We start from the raw sequence: 23755 nt of genomic DNA on the forward strand, positions 1-23755 counted from the left end.
ACTTTTATGATGGACAGATGCACTTTTATAATGGACAGATGCACTTTTATGATGGATAGATGCACTTTTATGATGGACAGATGCACTTTTATGATGGACAGATGCACTTTTATAATGGACAGATGCACTTTTATGATGGATAGATGCACTTTTATGATGGACAGATGCACTTTTATGATGGACAGATGCACTTCTATGATGGATAGATGCACTTTTATGATGGACAGATGCACTTTTATGATGGATAGATGCACTTTTATGATGTACAGATATACTTTTATGATGGACAGATGCACTTTTATAATGGACAGATGCACTTTTATGATGGATAGATGCACTTTTATGATGGACAGATATACTTTTATGATGGACAGATGCACTTTTATAATGGACAGATGCACTTTTATGATGGATAGATGCACTTTTATGATGGATAGATGCACTTTTATGATGGACAGATGCACTTTTATGATGGACAGATGCACTTTTATGATGGATAGATGCACTTTTATGATGGATAGATGCACTTTTATGATGGATAGATGCACTTTTATGATGGACAGATGCACTTTTATGATGGACAGATGCACTTTTATGAAGGACAGATGTACTTTTATGATGGATAGATGCACTTTTATGATGGATAGATGCACTCTTATGATGGATAGATGCACTTTTATGATGGACAGATGCTCTTTTATGATGGACAGATGCACTTTTATGATGGATAGATGCACTTTTATGATGGATAGATGCACTTTTATGATGGACAGATGCACTTTTATGGACTTCAAAACAGCTAAACTTATAAAGCTTGGAAGAGCCAGGACATTTTTTAATATAACTCTGATTGTATTCGTCTGAAAGAAGAATGTCATATACACCTAGGATGACTTGAGGGAGAGTAAATCATGGGATAATTTTCATTTTTGGGTGAACTATCCCTTTAAATGACAGAAGTCTCCATGAGGAACGTCCAGAGGTCAGATGGACACCAGGAACTGGTCCTGATATCTGTCATGTAGTGGTTCAGTCACAGTGCCAGTTTGAGTGTAACCCGAGCCACAGTCGACTCCTTCCTCCATGTACTGACTGCACACACAGACACACACTCTGCACACGCTATGTTTTATGCATGAAAGGGCGTATGCAGGTCATGAGATGTCATGTGACACAGTCATGTGATCAAAGCAATGGTGTGATCCGAGGAAAAAATTTTGAAATGGAATTTTTGTGCAGAAGAGCATGATGTGATTACCAAATAATGAGGCAGTGTTTCATGTCATGAAAAACAGATGATAGATAGATAGATAGATAGATAGATAGATAGATAGATAGATAGATAGATAGATAGATAGATAGATAGATAGATAGATAGATAGATAGATAGATAGACAAACAGACAGACAGACAGACAGACAGACAGATAGATAGATAGATAGATAGATAGATAGATAGATAGATAGATAGATAGATAGATAGACAGACAGACAGACAGACAGACAGACAGACAGACAGACAGACAGATATTCACTATATACTACATAAACCCACAAGTGTCACATAGACCAATTTATATGCAACCTGTTAATCTATACATTCATATAATTTTTAGTCTATTTAATCTCAAATCCACCTCTAGTGATTATTTAGACACACATAATGTGTTAAAGCTCATGACCGTATGAAAACATGTAAAAACACAAGCCCAGTCAGTCAGTAAAACAGACGCACAGTGTATAATCAACCATTCACAAGACACTAGTTCCCCACCCAGACTTCCTCCCCCTACCACCACGTTGTATGCGGACACGCGTCCTGTCCATAAAAGGGCATGGGAGGAGTCCAAACTCGAGTCCCGCGCCGTGATTGGGCGGCGCGACTGATCAGATGCGCGCTGATTGGCTCTCAGCACTTGGTCCGATTTTGTCTCATTTTGTTAATCAGGCCGCGCTCATGGGACGCCGGAGAGAAACCGGATCATCGCATCCTCGTTAAACGGCGTGTTTTTGTCGGCGTGTGTCGGTTTGTGTAGAGGAAGAATGCTGGAAAATAAGAGGGAGAGATTGAAAACATTTCTGAGGAAGATCGACGAGAGCGCCATATCGCGAATCAAGCATTTAATGAAAGAGAGGTGAGTGACCGTTATCAGCTGTTCGACATCCGAGAATACAATATGCGCAGCGCATTTAAATATGTTAATGTTGTGTTTATATTATAACTATAAGGTCTTAGTGTGTTTGCTGCGATCAGACGTTGTGCAATGATATAGGTCAGAAGGATGTTGTTTTATAGTCACAAACCACTGTGTGTGTGTGTGTGTGTGTGGCGCGTGCGTGCGTGATGACATTATTGCTTCCTGATGACTGATTTATCTTATTCAGATAAAGATTAGAGATTATTTAATCGCTACTTCATGTGTCTGTATAGTATAATTATTTGTTTATCATTTTTCGTTCTAGCTTGTTTTCCACATTAAATAGGTCTACCCATCATTATTGTTTTATTTCATTCCCTTTACTGTGGTACTGCCATGGTACAGGGATGACATTAGGTGTTAATACCATGGTATTTTCTTATTTAAAACATGGTGTTTACATCCCTTACAAAAAGTGCCAATGTGTTGTTTTTAATTTACCATGACATTGACATAATAATACCATGACAACATTACTACCTTATTTAAGGTGGACGTTGACGCAATTTTCTTCTAGAAACAAACTTTGTTGTATTATTTTCATGTTATCACTGTGAAGCTACTTTGATACAATCTGTATTGTAAAAAGCGCTTATAAATAAAGGTGACTTAACTTGACTTGACATAATTTTCATATGCACCACAATAATACCATAGTTTTACCATGTACCATGCCAGTATGTTTTTGGACATACTATGTATGAACTATGGTATTATCATGGTGTGTATAGCTTGTCATCCATCTTGTAAACCTCCAAACGCCTAAAAACTAGCCCTGCAGCATAATCTAATATCTGCCTTTTATGTGTACTCAAGTGTTCTTGTTGGTATTAGAGTCGTTAAGCCGGTATTGTAAATGGATCACATCCCTCATGCTAATGTACAGGTATTACTGAGCTAGTTTTAGACTAGAGCTGATTTCCCTGCCTCACATTTTCCAATCGCGGAGTTATTTATGACTGAGATCCATTTATGGATGGAAAATATAACTTATCTTATACCAAATCAGTCCAGATATTCGTACACCTGTATAGTGTGATCCTGCATGGATGGACGTTACCCTCATCTGTGATTGTGACATAAACAAACCAATCTTCATCACAATTATGCTCTAAATTCGTAACCTTCGTCAAGGCGTGAGTTTTCCATTCACTTGGGCAATTTAAATACGAATTGACCTCTTTTTTGGCCAAACTGTTTTGTCTTCAATGGTGGTTCTAAATGTAATTTGGAGCAGGAATGTGTCATAATCAAATTGCGGCATGCGCTAAATGCCGTCATTACATCACAATGCCTCATAAGTGGTTTAGATTGACAAGCGTTTCTCCAGATGATCTCATGGGTCCTCCATTGTATTGGTTGTCCAACACATGTGGGTCATTTTATCTGTCGGCGCTCTATTTTTAGACCAAAAGCTTGTTCCAGGTGTGGGAAAGTTGTCTGGTCTAATTTTGCATCCCACTGGAATTGTGTTGGCTTCTCCGGGCCTTGTAAAGAAAACTATGGGCCCACAATTCCTTGGCCGCTTATCGTTCATATAGATAACCGGTAAAGGACATAAAGCTATAATTGTGGTCTTACACAACTTCTTTGGAAACTCAGTCTTACACAAGAAACACCTAACTGTATTTTGATAGAGTTGAGGTCATTCGGGTTAGCTATTTTCCCATAAATATGTAATTTCCCAGCAGATTCTTGATTCTTTGTTAACATGTTGCCTTCAAAAGTCAAACAAACGTCTCGATCTTCCAGTTCGAGAAGCATTTCGCCCTGAATTGGTAAAATCCACTTAAAATAACCCATGACACATTAATGACCTTGACCTATACTGAAGATTTGCATTTCCCCAAGACATAAATGTGCCAAAAGAACAAGATATGATCAGTTTCATGTGATTCTCGGGTGGAGTTTCCAGTCTTCTTTTGGACTGGATTGGTCCATGGAAAGAAAGACCTCTTTCTGTTTAGAGCAGTTACATTGAGGAAGTCAGACAGATGCATTCAAATCACATGACTTGCACAAATGTCCTCTGTGTTGAAGGGTTGGCCCCCTTCCACAAGTGGCAAGCTGTTGTTTGCTGACAGGGATTGGTGTTGGCTCCGATCGGACCATGTGGCTCGATAGATGTCAAGGCACAATCCTCTTTCTACGCCTTTGTTTGTAGTCAATAACTCTGGTTTCAAGATTACACCCGTTTTTAAGAGTCTCTTAAGAGTTAACATGGCAAGTGCCCTTTTTTTCGTTGGGTAATCTTGATTCTTTAGACCAAATCCTAGTGTAGTTTGGAAGCTTTATTTGTGCTTTGTATCCACCCTCTTCTTGTAGTTTCTATGTTTAGATTTGGTTTTTTAGAGGTATAGGAGTTCTTGTGGATTATTGCCTATATGGTAGAACTCAACATAAGTTATAATGTGGTTAACACTTAACCTTTTCTCTGCACACACCCACTCAGATCATTTATCACACCGACCTTCAATTCTTTACATGTGGTTTGACCGTATTCTCGCTATTTCCGCTCTAGTCCATTCATTTTGTCAGCAGGGAAATACATGACTTGCTCAACTGGTAAACTCCAACTTGAAAATGATCTATGGTTTTCCTGGTGTGCAACCCTGGCACAATTCAACCTGTCGCTCTCTGATTTACATGTTGGCTTCTTGGCAGCAAACTCGAACCGCATTCAGTTCCTCCCTTGCATCCACCAATGGTGATCTAGTACCCTTGTGTCTTTCAGAGCGTGCATATCTTCTGCTTAGGCTATGTAATGAAAACTGACCTGATATTCTCAATATCATGTTATGCTGATACTAGTGTGCTCCAAAAACACTCGCTTAATCTTCAACCGTTAGAACATGGCGTCTTGTTTATTACCCAAAGTACAGAATGCACTGAGGAGTGCTGATAAAAATAAGTGCAGAACTTGAGACAAAGATTTGAAGACTTTGTTTTTACGGCCTCCACAAGGATCTTCAAGCTATCTTCAGTGATTCACCAATGAGCTAATGGGTTTTCATTGTCAGACATGAGCGTTAAAAGCTTGTGTAATGTACATTTGGCCAGGGATGATTCATAATGATTTCATTTGTCATGGCACTAGGAGGTCAGGTGTCAGATGGAGAAAAGGTTCAATGGTAGTTGAACTGGAACTTGCTGTTGTCCACATATTAGATTGGTGGCAAGTCTGAATTCCCAGTGTACAGCATGACTTTTGTCAACACTTCTTCCTGGTGTGTGTTAATTGTGTATTATTGTGTTGGTTCCCCTTGTATCTGTACTGAGAAAAGTTCAACTTTTAACAGAAATCAGAAATCTTGGTTGTTGATGAACTTTTATGCTGTGTCTGGTTACCCGTTTTGTTTTGTATGATTTTGCATTTGTGTAGATTTGGAATTGATTATAATAGCTTTTTTTGCACTCTCAAAATCAGAATCTTTTAGAAATAAGGGTGTAACGATGCCCTCATGTCATGATTCGATACATATCACGATACTGAACTCATGATACGATATTATTGCGATACTCCAAGATATATGGTAAAAGGTTAATGTTTTCTTTTACTGTTCATTAAAATGTTAGATTTGTTATTACATTGTGTGTGTAAATGAATAGACTTGGACTTGGTGCTGGAAACCCAAAGCACAGGACAATAGAGACACCAGAATAACAATATTCATGATTCTGAAGCTGAAAATACATTTTTAGATGAATATGCTTGCACTCTTTCTTTGATTGGATATATTTACAATAATGTAGGCCATTTTTACTGGTAACCTCAGATATTTGGGATTATCAGGACCCACAAATATTCCCCCGTCGATTTATTATATATTATATTCAACATTATAGTAGTTTAATGCAGTACTACTGACACTAAAACTCTGAAAACTTGAATTTTTTTCTCACACAGTCATTTTTATTTTGGGTGAACTATAGCCTACACAATATTGTCACTATCCACAGTACATATTGTTGCGTTTTTGTATTGCGATATATTGTGACACGATATATTGTTACAACCCTAGTTAGGAAAGCATGTTCAGGTTCAGTCATAAACCTGTTTAGTTCATACTGAAACCTTGGAAAAGGAAAATGTACTTTCTAATCTACAATTTGCTTCCAATATTGGTCAGATCTTTGGTTTGGTTGTGGAGGTCTTGCTTCAGATTTCCCATGGGTTTGTTGACGACCTACCCCATCACAAAGACAATAGCTTGGCCTTTGTTTGGTCTTCGTTTTTGTCTTCAGTAGTTTGCATTCTTTCAATGGTATTTAAATGGGCTATTATGAGATGCCACCATCACCCACTCGTTTCCAAGGAAACCCCAGCTGGTGAGCGGAGTGGGCCGGCGGAGGATTGTTTTAGCCCTCCCTCGGCTTCAACTTTAACTTCCTTGTGCTTCATTATCTCATTTTTTCCCGAAGGCCTGATCGAGCTGTGCTTGTGTAACGGAGCAGCTGTAAAGCAAACCTTTAGACCTCATTGCTCAGCAACTGGCTGAAAGTGATTCAGTAAAGTCCGAGAGCTGGGAAGACGTGGCGATGGATCGCGAGAAGGACTCGAGTCGCATGGACACGGTTGTGTGTGAGGATTTGAGAAGGTAGGAGACGGTTATAACGTGGTCTGTGGGATATATAGTCGTGATCGGTGTGGGAAGCAGCTGGGAATACGTCATTGAACCCACATGTTTTGGGGGATTGATTTGTTATTGTTGCTGGTGGATTGAATCTGAACAACTGGTTTTGTTTGGTTATGGGAGTAGGCCTATATTGTTGCAGCTTTCGAACTAGAAACAAATTGAGTAGTTCATGGAATCAAATTCCTTCTTTATTCATAAAGGAAGCAAGAAAATCATTTTCATTTTTTTGTCATTTCCAAAGAATGTACTTTCATTCTCAGCACAAAGGGAAGCGTGATGAAAGTTTATTGCTGGGAACAGGCCTTGAACTTTAACACATTTCCTTGTTTGGCGTATTTATGAAGCTTCTCATGCCACTGTTTGGTGCTAGTTCAAACCAGATATAGATATCAATCGAGAAAGGCGCGTTTGCTTTTTATCTTCAGCATTTGAATGAATCAGCAGGGGATATTTGATGCTCATTGTCTTCGTTTTCAATCACTGCGTGTCTTGAGGCTCGCTGTACATGAGATAATGTAATGCAAGCACAGCGTAATGGAGTTAATAGATGTGTAAACAACATTTAAGTGTGCAAATAGGATCTCTACATCCTTTAGTTTTGTTATAATGTCAATGATACCTATTAAATAGTCCATTTTCCAAATGTCAAACCTTACTGTTTGAACAGGGTGTTTAAATAATATAATGCTTGCCAAACAGTTTAAATGTTTTCATGTACAAAAGACTTAATGCTTCTGAGGAGTGTTTGTACGTGTGTTTCCTGTAAACGCCCACACCGGGGCAGTAGATTCCCAGAATGCCTCCATTTGGCTAGAATACACAACTGGACCTCAGGCTCAGACGTGCAAAAAACGCCCCACAGATTGGCTTGATAATCCTCACTTGACTGGTATTACAGCTTGTGTTCTGGAAAGTGAACTGTGAGAAACGTGGTTGAGGGTTTAGCCATGTGGTTTAAGGTTTGGGCTACTAAAACACTGGGTGTTTTCAACCCACAGGCTGGGTAAATATAGGACAGAACACATGTTGGGTTCATTTTAGCAAATTCGGTTGTTTATTTAACCCAGGAAAATGGGTTAATTTAACCCAGCAGTTGATTAATTTTTACTATAAAAGTAGTTTTTTTTTATTTTTTATTTTTTATATATATATATATATATATATATATATATTTATTTATGCATGAATTGTCTACAGATTAACTTAAATCCTCTAAACCTTTTTAAAAATGCTCGATACAACCACTGGCTTGCATGATAATTCCTTTATTTTCAATCATATTTTATATTCTATATAATACCTGCGTTTCACTCATAGCCGAAATATGCTGTGACTGACTCAATAACCTGTCCGTAAACAATCGGTGTACAGTTCTGAGAACTTTTTTTTTTTTTTTTACCTTATACGTATTCATTATCTGTATATTTTTTAATAACATCATAAAATGTTATGGAAGACATCAGTCGTTTGCATCACGTGAAAAGATTGACGTGACATTCGTTTAGGTGACTCGCCCCTGTTTGTTGCTTTTCATAAAATGAAACGATATACAGAACAATAATGTATTTATAGATACAAAAAATGTACACAAACCTGTATTTTGCAAAAGACATGCAACAATTTGACGTAGATGCACTGCTCTCTTTTGAAGAGGTCGCACAAAGCCTGCAATAAATGACTCAACCCCTGGCCTGGGTAGTTATATCTGATCCAGAAGCTGGGTTACACAAAAACTACCCAAATACTGAAAAAATAACCCAAGAAAATGGACCCAAAAGGCTCTACCCAGGATCTGGGTAAAAAAAAAACTTGTGATCTGAGTCTGACCGTCACTAGGTGTTTTAAATAGTTTTGCAATACTTGTTTTAATTTCTTAAATGGATTTGTCACGATGCGAATTTCGTGCAATCTGTCAAAAACTTGCTCATTTTACCCCAATAGAGTGAAATTTAAGAAAATGTAAGTTTTATTACATTTTGAACTTAAATTTTTTGTTTTTGTTTTTAATCCTTTTAAAGGTGGGGTATGTGATTTTGTTTTTTGACCATTTTTTCAAAATCACTTGAAATCCTATTCCTAACCCACTTACAGCCACTGAGTTACAAGCACTGAAATGAAAATTAAGCAATTTAATCATCTGTGGAACGGGCAGGACACTCGAAAAACTCGATCCAATCATTTCCAAGACCACCTAGAATCATTGGACAGAAAATGCGTCAATCAAACGGTCGTACCATCCCCCCCTCCCGCGCGTGTCCCCTTCGTGCGCATACTCAAAGCTCGTGACCCAGTCACAGTAAGTGCAAGTCGCCCCGGTACAGAGAGAGAGAGTAAATGCATGATCGCGCGTCCATGTTCTTCGAATGGGTGGAGTCAGGGCCGGCGTTGGAGGAAAGAAGGTAGGACCTTTTGAGTTGTGTATTTTTAAAATCTGCCGGCCGTTTTGCAAATCCCATACCCTACCTTTAAAGGGACACTCCACTTTTTTGGGAAATAGGCTCATTTTACAACTCCCCCAGAGTTAAACTGTTGAGTTTTACCGTTTTTGAATCCATTCAGCCGATCTCCGGTTCTGGCGGTACCACTTTTAGCATAGCTTAGCATACATCATTGAAGTGGACAAGACCATTAGCATTTCTAAAAAAAAAATTACCAAAGAGTTTCGATATTTTTCCTATTTAAAACTTGACTCTTCTGTAGTTACATCGTGCACTAAGACCGACGGAAAATGTAAAGTTGCGATTTTCTAGGCTGATATGGCTAGGAACTCTCATTCCTGCGTAATAATCAAGAAACTTTACTGCCGTACCATGAGTGCAGCAGGCGTAATGATATGACGCAGTGCCTGAAAATAGTTCCGTTGTGTTGACGGAAGCCTATTTTCAGGCGCTGCGTCATATCATTACGCCTGCTGCACTCATGGTACGGCAGTAAAGTTTCTTGATTATTACGCAGGAATGAGAGTATATTCCCTAGCCATATCAGCCTAGAAAATCGCAACTTTACATTTTCCGTCGGTCTTAGTGTACGATGTAACTACAGAAGAGTCAAGTTTTAAATAGGAAAAATATCGAAACTCTTTGGTCATTTTTTTTTTTAGAAATGCTAATGGTCTTGTCCACTCCAATGATGTATGCTAAGCTATGCTAAAAGTGGTACCGCCAGAACCGGAGATCGGCTGAATGGATTCAAAAACGGTAAAACTCAACAGTTTAACTCTGGGGGAGTTGTAAAATGAGCCTATTTCCAAAAAAAGTGGAGTATCCCTTTAAATCTCAAGTTTCGCCCAACTAGTTGGACAAAAGTTTGTTGTTTTCTAATTGTGTTCTCTTGTCCCGTTTGATTGCTTCTGTAGGTCAGAACTAAAGTCTCAATCTCGTAATTAAACGAAATTATATAATTGCTGCTAGATTTAAAAGACAGTAAGCAATGATACATGTGCGTTATTTCCTGGTGTTTCTTCATATGTTGATACACCTTAGAAATTTCTTTAGCGATTAACATTAGTCAGCATTTTTCACCCGTGGAACTTTGTGTACCGTCAACTTTTTAGGTGTGTATCCTGTTTTGAATGTATTTGTGAACGACATGCATGGGTTTGCTTTAATATCCAAAGGTTTCAAGACAAATACAAGCAAACGAAAGTTGGCTAAGTTCTCTACAATGCGCCAGCTAATCCCAGCCAGTCTTAAAACGCTTGTTTCCTCGTGTGTCGTGACCTTTCCCCCTCAGGAATGTTTCCGTTGTCTTTGAGAGTGATTAGTCGTCATTACGCCCAGTGTATCTAGAAGCTGTCGTGTGATGCATAGCTCGCGTGCCGAAGTGTTGTTATTATACATCACATGATGTCTTTTAGCCTATATATTTCAGCACGTCACACCTCTGTTCTGGAGTCATGAATCTCAATGCTGGAAAGACGAGGACTGGTTTGAATATGTGGTTTACAGGCACTGTGCTTTACATGTAGGCACCACATGTTTGTGGTTTTACTTTTGAGTTTTATTTCCTGTGGCTTTATAGAATGTCATTCATTTGTTTAACCAGGTTAAAAACTCATTGAGATTATAATCTCTTTTACAAGAGTGACTTGGTCAAGAAAGCGGCTATGATTTATTGTTATTTATCCTAATGGGCAAAATTAGTTGAAACCGTCATGGTGCTTCACTTATAACACACTTAACACACACATCCTAATACTCACAACTACACAAAATACATCAAATAAATAAAAAAGCGAGAGAGAAGAAAAAAAAAAACGGGGGACAAAATAATAATAAAAAATGCATAGACACACAAATAACATAACTAATAACATGGACATACAACATTACTAATAACATGGACAAATAACATTACTAATAACATGGACATACAACATTACTAATAACATGGACAAATAACATTACTAATAACATGGACATGTAACATTACTAATAACATGGACATATAACATAACTAATAACATGGACATGTAACATTACTAATAACATGGACATATAACATAACTAATAACATGGACATATAACATTACTAATAACATGGACATATAACATAACTAATAACATGGACAATGGACATATAACATAACTAATAACATGGACATATAACATTACTAATAACATGGACATATAACATTACTAATAACATGGACATATAACATTACTAATAACATGGACATGTAACATTACTAATAACATGGACATATAACATTACTAATAACATGGACATATAACATAACTAATAACATGGACAATGGACATATAACATAACTAATAACATGGACATATAACATTACTAATAACATGGACATATAACATTACTAATAACATGGACAAATAACATTACTAATAACATGGACATATAACATAACTAATAACATGGACATATAACATTACTAATAACATAGACATATAACATTACTAATAACATGGACAATGGACATATAACATTACTAATAACATGGACATATAACATTACTAATAACATGGACATATAACATTACTAATAACATACATTACTAATAACATGGACATATAACAACTAATAACATGCATACAAATAACATAACTAATAACATGGACATATAACATTACTAATAACATGGACATATAACATTACTAATAACATGGACATATAACATTACTAATAACATGGACAATGGACATATAACATTACTAATAACATGGACATATAACATTACTAATAACATGGACATATAACATTACTAATAACATACATTACTAATAACATGGACATATAACAACTAATAACATGCATACAAATAACATTACTTATAACATGGACATATAACATAAGTAAAATATATAACATTACTAATAACATAGATATACATGTAACAACTAATAACATAGACTAATAACATAGACATATAACATAACTAATTACATAGACATATAACATAACTAATAACATAGACATATAACATAACTAATAACATAGACATAACATAACTAATAACATAACATAACATATAACATAACTAATAACATATAACATAACTAATAACATAGACATGCCATTACTAATAACATATAACATAACTAATAACATATAACATAACAAATAACATAGACATGCCATTACTAATAACATATAACATTACTAATAACATAGTACTATTCTATTCATCATAATCCTGTGTTTGCCAGCGCTGTTCCCGAGGAACTGTGCGATATATAAACACATTATCAGAACCCAGATTGTAGCGAACGTTTGTATTAGAAACGCAGAGACAGAAATGAGTGGAGTTAGACCACAAATAGACTTATAAATAAAACTATTCCAATTTAAACTTCTTCGAGTATAGAGAGATGGCGACTCGGCTTTATCATATAAAGTGCAATGATGTGCTTGATAACTGCAGTAATGAAACACAAAGAGCTATTATAAACGCTATCATTTTTTATTTTTATTTATTTTTATGTGCTATAAGCCAAATCTCCATAAAGCAATCGTGATAAAAAGGTTGCAGAAGGCAAGGTTATTTATATAGCACATTTCATACACTATGGTAATTCAAAGTGCTTTACACAGAAATGAATTGAAATAATCACAAAATAAAAGCAAGGAAAATTGAAACGGTTATAAAAGGAATTAAAAGAGTAGAATGATGATACATAAATAAACTTCTCGTCTGGCAAAACACTGTGTATGATATTTTTCACAACTCCCAGTTTTACTCTGAGATTTTCCCAATATTTCCTTGCACTAAAAGAAAATAAAGCTCTGACTTTCAGTCCCGTTTGCTTTCTCTCAATCTGAATTGTGTTTCTAGACTTGTTTTCACATGCAGGTGTGCCATTACATCAGCTCACACCATCTGACGTCATAAGCCCCGCCCACGCTCATTTGCATACAGGAAGGTTAAGCGTCTCCGCTGGAGATGTGCTCGGAGTCGCTTCTCGTCTAGGTTTGCTTCATTGCTCCAGTGTTATGGCTTGAGGCCAGTTGTGTGGCTCTCACTCTGGAGGATGCGTAGATCTCTGAGTTTGCGATTATCTCGCAGAAATGGAGTTCATCTCTACAGGTATGGAGTTTGATCTGTTATAGAGGTCAAACTGTGTGTTTACTTTGACTCTGTTTAACCATTACACTGAGAGGAACTCATAACCTGGAGCTGTGTGAGTGATGTTCCTGGTATTGAGCTTATTAAATGACCACAGATGGCCAATAGAAGCCATCTGTGTGTGAGTTCAGTGGTTTATAAGTTCTCGTAAAGGCAGATTGGTGTGTAAGGTTTGAGCAGAGCGGAGGGAACGTCACACGGATGGGTCGTAATGAGGCTGACGCTGGTTTTCCGATGTTTCCACAGTTACTCGGTGGACGGTGGGACGATCCCCGGGAAGGTGAAGAAGGGGAGGACGAAAGCTAAACTGGGAAGCAGGAAAGCGTTCAGCTTGGAGGAAAACCCGCTAGAGATTCAGCAGCAGCCGCCCAAGAGCCTGAGCCGGCCGGTCCTGCCCAGGTACAACACACACCGCTCCTCACAAGTGTGTGTCTTTAACCGCTCCACACATGTGTCTTTAACCGCTCCTCACAAGTGTGTGTCTAACTGCTCTCAAACAGCCCAGCAAACACTGTAATGAGCGCTGCCAAACTGATGGATATATGTGAATGGATAAAGAATCAAAAATGTAAAAAAAGAATATATATATATATATATATATATATATATATTTTTATATTGTGAATTAATATATTGAGATTAATTTTATATTACAAATGTGTATGATACACACACATACATATACAATAATATATATATATATATATATATATTATTGTATGTGTATTTATTTATTTAAATGCATTTAATTACTTACTAATTTTTACCTACCATATCTAAAATGTGACTATCACATCAAAAAATCTTTAAATCTTTAAAATCCTTTTTTTTTTTTTTAAATCAATGAGAATTTGTTTTCTTTAAATTTTATGTTTTTTTTAAATAAGGGATTTTTTTTCAATGTCAGAAAAATGTGGCTGTATCCGATATAATTACATTTTTTAAATAGAAAAGAACACATTTGATTAATTTTCTTTAAAAATAGTTATTAAAAGTATATATAAAATATATAAATATGTATGTATATAATATTTACAAAAAATGCTTTATTTATATTAGCATGAATAATGTTAATATAAAATATAAGCATATATTCCTGCTATACATGTATATAATATTTAAATTTCTTTGAAAAAAATAAGTTTATATAAAATATAAGCATATATTCCTGTTTTATATGTATGTAATATAAAACAGAAATATATGCTTATATTTTATATAAATTTATTTTTTTCAAAGAAATGTTAATATTATATACATATAAAACAGAAATATATGCTTATATTTTATATAAACTTATTTTTTTCAAAGAAATGTTAATATTATATACATATAAAACAGAAATATACGCTTATATTTTATATAAACTTATTTTTCTTTAAAGAAATTTAAATATTATATACATATAAGAGGAATATATGCTTACATTTTATATAAACTTATTTTTTTCAAAGAAATGTTAATATTATATACATATAAAACAGAAATATACGCTTATATTTTATATAAACTTATTTTTTTCAAAGAAATGTTAATATTATATACATATAAAACAGAAATATATGCTTATATTTTATATAAACTTATTTGTTTCAAAGAAATGTTAATATGTATATAATATTAACATTTCTTTGAAAAAAATAAGTTTATATAAAATGTAAGCATATATTCCTCTTATATGTATATAATATTTAAATTTCTTTAAAGAAAAATAAGTTTATATAATATATAAGTGTATATTTCTGTTTTATATGTATATAATATTAACATTTCTTTGAAAAAAATAAGTTTATATAAAATGTAAGCATATATTCCTCTTATATATGTATATAATATTTAAATTTCTTTAAAGAAAAATAAGTTTATATAAAATATAAGCATTATATTTCTGCTAAACATGTATATAATATTTAAATTTCTTTGAAAAAAATAAGTTTATATAAAATATAAGCCTATATTCCTGTTATGTGTCTATATAATGTTCTGTTGCTGCTGTGTATTGCCAGGTCTCACATTCTTGACGTGGACAGGCCGTTGGAGAGAAGTGAAAGCCTGAACTCCAGAAGTGTAAGACAGCATTTCATCGCTCTTCTCAACACTGTTGTGTTGTAAATGAAACTGTTTCTAAACTCCCGTTTCCTATCGTTTTCCTCAGAGTTTCGTAAAGCACAACAAAACATTCCACAAACTCTTCCCGGAAATCCCAGAAAGCGAGGACTTGCTCCATGGTGAGGAATAGGAATGTTTTCATTGAGATTTGAGGCATTGCTCGTGTAACGATTGTCGTGATGTCAGTTAAACACAGCTTTTCATTAGTTTTTTAACTGTTTTAGGCTAAAGACATTATTAAACCAATTTTACATCATACAAGTTTTTATTTATTTATGGTCCTAAAAACAGCAGGGAAAAAAAAGTTCATGTTTTATAAAACAAAATTATTTGGGCAAGCTAAAATCACGATCACGATCAACTGTTGCGTTTGCAGTATTAAAGGGGTTAATAAAATCCCGTATCAGTATAGAGTTAAATAGAGTAGAGCTATTACAAGTTGGTTAATGACTTGGATGTTTTCAGATGTAAATGGGGCATAAACAAATGCATTTGCGATGTTGACCCTGTCTTCCAATTTATGCATGAGTGAAGTTTCTTGATTGGAAAGGATAGAAAAAATATTTTTTATTTGTTTTGTTTTTTTAAACGAGTGTTTGTGTTTCTAAGATGCTATTTCACGTCTTGAGACTTTTTAAACCCATTGTGCTCCTTCTAGCTGCTTTTTATTTATTTATTTTACTAAAAATGTATATGTTTTTGTAAATAAAGTGATCTTAAAGTCAAAAAGTCTCTCTCTCTGTCTCTCTAGCCTACATCTGTGCGCTGCAGAAAGAAGTGCCTTATCATGGGCGTCTGTACATCACCGACAGCAACATGTGCTTCTTCTCCTCTGTGCTGCTCAAGGACACTAAGGTAATAATCCCTCAGATAAGAAAATAAAAGAAATTCAATCCACATTTATTTGTATAGTGCTTTTCACAATGCACATCGTTTCAAAGCAGCTTTACAGAAAGTGCACGAGTCCATATTACAATTTACAGTGATCTGTTATCAGAGGAAACTGTCTAAGTTATGCATTTCAGAAATGTACATATACAAAATCACACTTAGAAAAAAAAGTATTAATTTAAACAATGCAGAAACAATGATCTCATTGAGGTAATGAATACTTGTTAACAAATGATTATGACATTTAGAAAAATGTAGTATTGGTGCATGTTAATTCAGTTTGATTCAACAAATAATAAATAAGGATTAACTCAGTCTAACAGTGGCTCGATCGTTCGCGTGTGTGTGTGTGTGTGTGTCAGGTGGTCATCCCGGTCTCCAGTGTGATTGTCCTGAAGAAGCAGAACACTGCGCTGCTCGTTCCCAACGCCATTTCTGTTCGCACCGCTGATGGAGAGAAGGTCAGTTTCTGTCCCGAACACACGGGGTTAAACCGGATCATGCACGAACACACGGGGTTAAACCGGATCATGCACGAACACACGGGGTTAAACCGGATCATGCACGAACACACGGGGTTAAACCGGATCATGCTCGAACACGAGGGGTTAAACCGGATCATGCTCGAACACGAGGGGTTAAACCGGATCATGCTCGAACACGCGGGGTTAAACCGGATCATGCACGAACACGAGGGGTTAAACCGGATCATGCACGAACACACGGGGTTAAACCGGATCATGCACGAACACACGGGGTTAAACCGGATCATGCACGAACACACGGGGATAAACCGGATCATGCTTGAACACACGGGGTTAAACCGGATCATGCACGAACACACGGGGTTAAACCGGATCATGCTTGAACACACGGGGTTAAACCGGATCATGCACGAACACGCGGGGTTAAACCGGATCATGCACGAACACACGGGGTTAAACCGGATCATGCTCGAACACGAGGGGTTAAACCGGATCATGCACGAACACACGGGGTTAAACCGGATCATGCTTGAACACACGGGGTTAAACCGGATCATGCTCGAACACACACGGGGTTAAACCGGATCATGCTCGAACACACACGGGGTTAAACCGGATCATGCTCGAACACACGCGGGGTTAAACCGGATCATGCTCGAACACGCGTGGTTAAACCGGATCATGCACGAACACGCGGGGTTAAACCGGATCATGCACGAACACGAGGGGTTAAACCGGATCATGCACGAACACACGGGGTTAAACCGGATCATGCTCGAACACGAGGGGTTAAACCGGATCATGCACGAACACACGGGGTTAAACCGGATCATGCTTGAACACACGGGGTTAAACCGGATCATGCTCGAACACACACGGGGTTAAACCGGATCATGCTCGAACACACACGGGGTTAAACCGGATCATGCTCGAACACACGCGGGGTTAAACCGGATCATGCTCGAACACGCGTGGTTAAACCGGATCATGCACGAACACGCGGGGTTAAACCGGATCATGCACGAACACGAGGGGTTAAACCGGATCATGCACGAACACGCGGGGTTAAACTGGATCATGCTCAAACACACACGGGGTTAAACCGGATGATGCACGAACACACACGGGTTTAAACCGGATCATGCACGAACACACACGGGGTTAAACCGGATCATGCACGAACACACACGGGGTTAAACCGGATCATACTCGAACACGAGGGGTTAAACCGGATCATGCTCGAACACGCAGGGTTAAACCGGATCATGCACGAACACACGCAGGGTTAAACCGGATCATGCACGAACACACAAGGGGTTAAATCGGATCATGCTCGAACACACAAGGGGTTAAACCGGATCATGCACGAACACAAGGGGTTAAACCGGATCATGCATGAACACACGCAGGGTTAAACCGGATCATGCACGAACACGAGGGGTTAAACCGGATCATGCACGAACACACAAGGGGTTAAACCGGATCATGCACGAACACACAAGGGGTTAAACCGGATCATGCACGAACACACAAGGGGTTAAACCGGATCATGCACGAACACACAAGGGGTTAAACCGGATCATGCACGAACACACACAGGGTTAAACCGGATCATGCACGAACACACAAGGGGTTAAACCGGATCATGCACGAACACACAAGGGGTTAAACCGGATCATGCACGAACACACAAGGGGTTAAACCGGATCATGCTCGAACACACAGGGTTAAACCGGATCATGCTCGAACACACAAGGGGTTAAACCGGATCATGCTCGAACACACGCGGGGTTAAACCGGATCATGCACGAACACGAGGGGTTAAACCGGATCATGCTCGAACACGCGGGGTTAAACTGGATCATGCACGAACACACACGGGGTTAAACCGGATCATGCACGAACACACACGGGGTTAAACCGGATCATGCACGAACACACACGGGGTTAAACCGGATCATGCACGGAAATGCTCAAACTAATCAAATGTCCCGATACATCACATGAATTCTCTTTTTAATTATTATTTTGGAGTGAGATATGAAGCGGACATTCCTTCATTCATTGTGACCTGATTAACATCCGCATGAAACCCTTGATCGTTGCAGTATCTGTTCGTGTCTCTGAGGAACAGAGAAGGCTGTTACAAACTCCTGCGCTCCGTCTGTCCTCAGCTGGAGGTGAGGGGTTATCATTATTATCATTATTATTGAGAACATTATATAAACAAAGACGGGGTTCATAACCAATCAGAAAAGATTACATATCAAAGGAAAAGAGGAGTGTTTGATGATGATGATGATGATGATGTTTGATGTTTGACGATGATGATATCACGGGTCACATGTTTCCTCTGCTCTTCATATCTCTGGTTCTCCAGGACGGCAGTGCCAACAGTAGCCCTCTCTTCTCCTCCGCCGAGAACAGCTTCGACCACACGCCCAAACTCGTGGTGAGAGACCACACGTTTATACTAATATTTCCTAAAACAATAATTATTACATATTTCCTAAAACACTCTGTAAAATATTTATACTAATATTTCCCCCAAAAATAATAATTAAATATTTCCTAAAAACACTTTGTAAAATATTTATACTAATATTTCCCCCCAAAATAATATTAAAATATTTCCTAAAAACACTTTGTAAAATATTTATACTAATATTTCCCCCCAAAATAATATTAAAATATTTCCTAAAAACACTTTGTAAAATATTTATACTAATATTTCCCCCAAAAATAATAATTATTTACTATTTCCTATTTATGGTTTACTTTGTAAAATAGTTATACTAATATTTCCGAAAATAAGAATTAATTACTTCCTAAAAACACTTTGTAAAATATTTATACTAATATTTCCCAAAAAAATAATAATTAAATATTTCCTAAAACATTTTACAAAATATTTCCTAAAATAATAATTAAATATTTCTTAAACCTTTGCAAAATATTTTCTAAAATAAGTATAAAATATTTCCTAAAATAATATTTATAAAATATTTCCTGAAACGCTTTGTAAAATATGTATACAAATATTTCCAAAAATAATAATTTACTTCCTAAAAACACGTTGTAAAATATTTATACTAATATTTCCTAAAATAATAATTACATATTTCCTAAAACACTTTGTAAAATAATTATACAAATATTTCCTAAAATAATAATTACATATTTCCTAAAAACACTTTGTAAAATAATTATACAAATATTTCCTAAAATAATAATTACATATTTCCTAAAACACTTTGTTCAGTGTGTATCAGCATGAGTATTCTGTTAACGCAGTGTGTGTGTGTGTGTTTCGGCAGCTGAACTCGAGTCAGTCGAGTCTGGACGACTCTTTCGATGTGAACGGAGAACGTGTGTGTCCTCAACCAGAGCTTCTCGTCTCCAGACTCACACGAGGTTTGTTCAGACACGCAAATATCCATCTATCTATATCTAATATCTATCTCTATCTCTCCTTACCTCATCTCTCTCTCTGGTGTGTTCCAGAAGGTCCTGCTGCTGGACCGAGCCCGACTGTGAGGATCTCAGAACCGGTTCAGGACGACGAGAACACGGGTACGGCCTCGCGACGAGCTCGTGAGTTTAGGACTTCATCATGTTGTGTTTGATTGGCTGACAGAGATTCTACTTCCTGTCCCCGCAGGAAGTTCGTGGGTTTGGACTGTGACGGACCGAGCTCGATCGCTCCTGATCCAGAGAGAAGTCAGCAACCTCAACACACTCCTCCTCGTCTACCTGATCCTGTGAGTCCGAACGCCAGAGCAACGTTTACACACACATTAACTCAAGAATTTACACTCATACTATATTTTAAACAAATAAATTAGAAAAGTCATACAGATATTTAAAATTGTAAATAAAATGTATAAATATTTTACAAATGAAGTATTTCTAAAAAAATAAAGTATATTTTTAATAATTTATCAAATCGTTATACAAATATCTAGTAAATTTAGAAAATGTATTTAAAAAATAGCTATAGAAATATTTGTAAAATATTTATACAAGCATTAAAAAAATATTTAATATACAAGTAGTTACTAAATATTTAGTATTTGATCTATTTAAAAAATATTATTATTTATACAAATATTTCTTTACAATTATGTATAAAGTATTTAGAAATTGACTGAATATAGTTTCATACAAAATTAAATAAACATAACTTGGAAAATATAACTATTTAGAATATAACTATTTCCTAAAAATAATTTATGAAAACATTTATACAAGTATTTGTAAAATAATAATAAGTCAATATTTATAAAAGATTAATTATCAAATTGTTATACAAATATTTACTAAATTAAGAAAATGTACACAGTATTTCCAAAAAACTAATTTATAAAGTAGTCTAATTGTCAACAGCATCATTCCAGTTCGAAATGCCTGATATTGTAGCGTCCGGCGCGGCGCGTTCAATCATATCACCCGAGATAATAGCGTGACGCATCATCATAAGCAGCATGAATATGAGTGGTTTCTGGGCGAGCGACTCTTGTGATGCGCAGGAATGTGGTTTAAGCTGGAGACGCCCTCAGGGTTTGTTAAGGTTCGTTTAGTGTGTGTGAACAGTGACGTGTTTCTTCTCCTGTTGGCATTTTATACAAATATTTTTCTAAAAACACTTTTTTAAATATCTATACAAATATTTCCTAAAATAATAATTAAATATTTCCTAAAAACAATTTGTAAAATATTTATACAAATATTTCCTAAAATAATAATTCTTAAATATTTCCTAAAAAACACTTTGTAAAATATTTATACATATATTTCCTAAAATAATAATTCTTAAATATTTCCTTAAAAAAAAGTAAAATATTTATACAAATATTTCCTAAAATAATAATTCTTAAATATTTCCTAAAAAACACTTTGTAAAATATTTATACAAATATTTCCTAAAATAATAATTAAAATATTTCCTTAAAACAATTTGTAAAATATTTATACAAATATTTCCTAAAATAATAATTAAAATATTTCCTTAAAACAATTTGTAAAATATTTATACAAATATTTCCTAAAATAATAATTCTTAAATATTTCCTAAAAACACTTTGTAAAATATTTATACAAATATTTCCTAAAATAATAATTAAAATATTTCCTTAAAACAATTTGTAAAATATTTATACAAATATTTCCTAAAATAATCATTCTTAAATATTTCCTAAAACCCTTTGTAAAATATTTATACAAATATTTCCTAAAACAATAGTTATTAAATATTTCCTAAACATAATTTGTAAAATATTTATTAAAATATTTCCTTAAACAATATTTATTAAATATTTCCTAAAAAACACTTTGTAAAATATTTATACAAATATTTCCTAAAACCCTTTGCAAAATATTTATACAAATATTTCCTAAAATAATAATCATTAAATATTTCCTAAAAACACTTTGTAGAATATTTATACAAATATTTCCTAAAACAATAGTTATTAAATATTTTCTAAAAATAATTTGTAAAATATTTATACAAATATTTCCTAAAACAATAATTATGGAATATTTCCTAAAAACAATTTGTAAAATATTTATACAAATATTTCCTAAAAAAAAAACGAATTAAAATATTTCCTAAAACCCTTTGCAAAATATGTATACAAATATTTCCTAAAACAATATTTATTAAATATTTCCTAAAAACACTTTGTAAAATATTTATATTTTCCCTCAGGGTGTTTCTTCTCCTGCTGTCCTCCGGCTACATCGGCCTGCGTATCGTGGCCTTAGAGGAGCAGCTGACGTCTCTCGGAGCCCTTCCCGAATTCACTGTGCAAAGCGGGTAAATGCTCCTTTCACACACGTTTGAGGATGTTCCTGACTGTGTGAAACCAGACGAATCAGATCATCAGGTTTTATTTGTGTTTTCAGGTACAAAGAAACATAAAGAGTCTGATCTCAATCTGAACTGTGGAACGAACACCAAAAAAAAAGCCGGCAGGGAATGCTGGGAAGGACCTTTATTTGCACCCAAAACCAAACTCTGCCAAGTAAAGAGCCAAACGGGGCGCTGCTGGATTTAACGAAACGCTGGCGTGTTTTCATTAGCAGTTTCCATCAGCGACTCGCCCTAAACAGCCAAAGACAACCGGTTTGTCTCCAAGGAGTGTCAAGAACAACTACTAAACAAACATCTGGTTCTTCTGCGGGAAAGCATTTCATCTGTGATCATTTCATTTGAACTGTTTTACGAACCATAAAAAAAAACGTCGTCCGTTTTCCTCCCGAAATCTTTGTGTTTTTGATCGCTTGCTTCCTTTATCTCGTTCTGCGACGGTTTCATCTTTTTCCGGCTTCATTCTTCCTCTAGACGTCCATTTTTCGACTTTTTCTTTTTTTTCTTCGTACAAAGGGTTTGCGATATTAAACCGAATTTTGGTTTAACGATAAAAAAAGAAGAGAATCGAACCCTATGTATTACTGTATGTATAGTCTATGCACAGGAGAAAAAAAAATGCTCACATCAGGTATTTAACACTTTTCTTTTGTTTGTTTCGTCTTTTTATACCTTACGTAGACGAAGTGATTCCGAAACGTAGGTCTCTTCGTAATCCGAACGATAAAAATAAAAAAAATGGTAAAAAAAAATGTTTTATTGTATTGTGACGTTTGACGCATCTAAACCGGATTGCTTCGGAAATATCCAAATTACGGCTAAAAAACAAACAAACAAGTGCTCGCATGTTTACGCAAACCCAAAAAGAGCATTTCCGTTCAGGACTCAAATCACGATACTTGACGAAAACGGTCCAAAATATGCATGATTTTTGTGTGTTCTCTTCTAAATATGTTGCAATATGTTCAAGAGATTGCT

At 35.6% G+C, this 23755-nt stretch overlaps 1 protein-coding gene across 3 annotated transcripts; it reads left to right on the forward strand.

The window, feature by feature from the left end:
- The first annotated feature begins 1934 nt into the window (after positions 1 to 1934).
- si:zfos-943e10.1 (GRAM domain-containing protein 2B) lies at positions 1935 to 23336 on the forward strand. Of its 3 annotated transcripts, none has more exons than XM_056239036.1 (13): positions 1935 to 2134; positions 13667 to 13819; positions 15427 to 15487; positions 15576 to 15648; positions 16281 to 16384; positions 16783 to 16881; positions 19014 to 19085; positions 19286 to 19357; positions 20223 to 20319; positions 20410 to 20478; positions 20567 to 20666; positions 22616 to 22723; positions 22813 to 23336. In XM_056239036.1, exons 1-13 carry the CDS (start codon positions 2043 to 2045, stop codon positions 22826 to 22828), a joined length of 1116 nt encoding a protein of 371 aa, XP_056095011.1. In that variant the 5' UTR covers positions 1935 to 2042; the 3' UTR covers positions 22829 to 23336. The 3 variants fall into 3 exon arrangements, with proteins under 3 accessions (XP_056095011.1, XP_056095012.1, XP_056095013.1); XM_056239037.1 differs by lacking the exon at positions 1935 to 2134 and adding an exon at positions 6690 to 6795; XM_056239038.1 differs by lacking the exon at positions 1935 to 2134 and adding an exon at positions 13242 to 13381.
- The last annotated feature ends 419 nt before the right edge of the window (positions 23337 to 23755 follow it).

This window comes from Rhinichthys klamathensis, unplaced genomic scaffold (assembly GCF_029890125.1).
Source record: "Rhinichthys klamathensis goyatoka isolate OS25496 unplaced genomic scaffold, OSU_Roscu_1.1 h1tg000552l_1, whole genome shotgun sequence".
NCBI lineage: Eukaryota > Metazoa > Chordata > Actinopteri > Cypriniformes > Leuciscidae > Rhinichthys > Rhinichthys klamathensis.

Coding starts and splice junctions, on each gene's coding strand:
- si:zfos-943e10.1 (XM_056239036.1), top strand. CDS start 2,043: ATGCTGGAAAATAAGAGGGAGAGATTGAAAACATTTCTGAGGAAGATC. Junction 15,649..16,280: donor AAGCGAGGACTTGCTCCATG/GTGAGGAATAGG, acceptor CTGTCTCTCTAG/CCTACATCTGTGCGCTGCAG. Junction 20,479..20,566: donor TCAGGACGACGAGAACACGG/GTACGGCCTCGC, acceptor CTGTCCCCGCAG/GAAGTTCGTGGGTTTGGACT.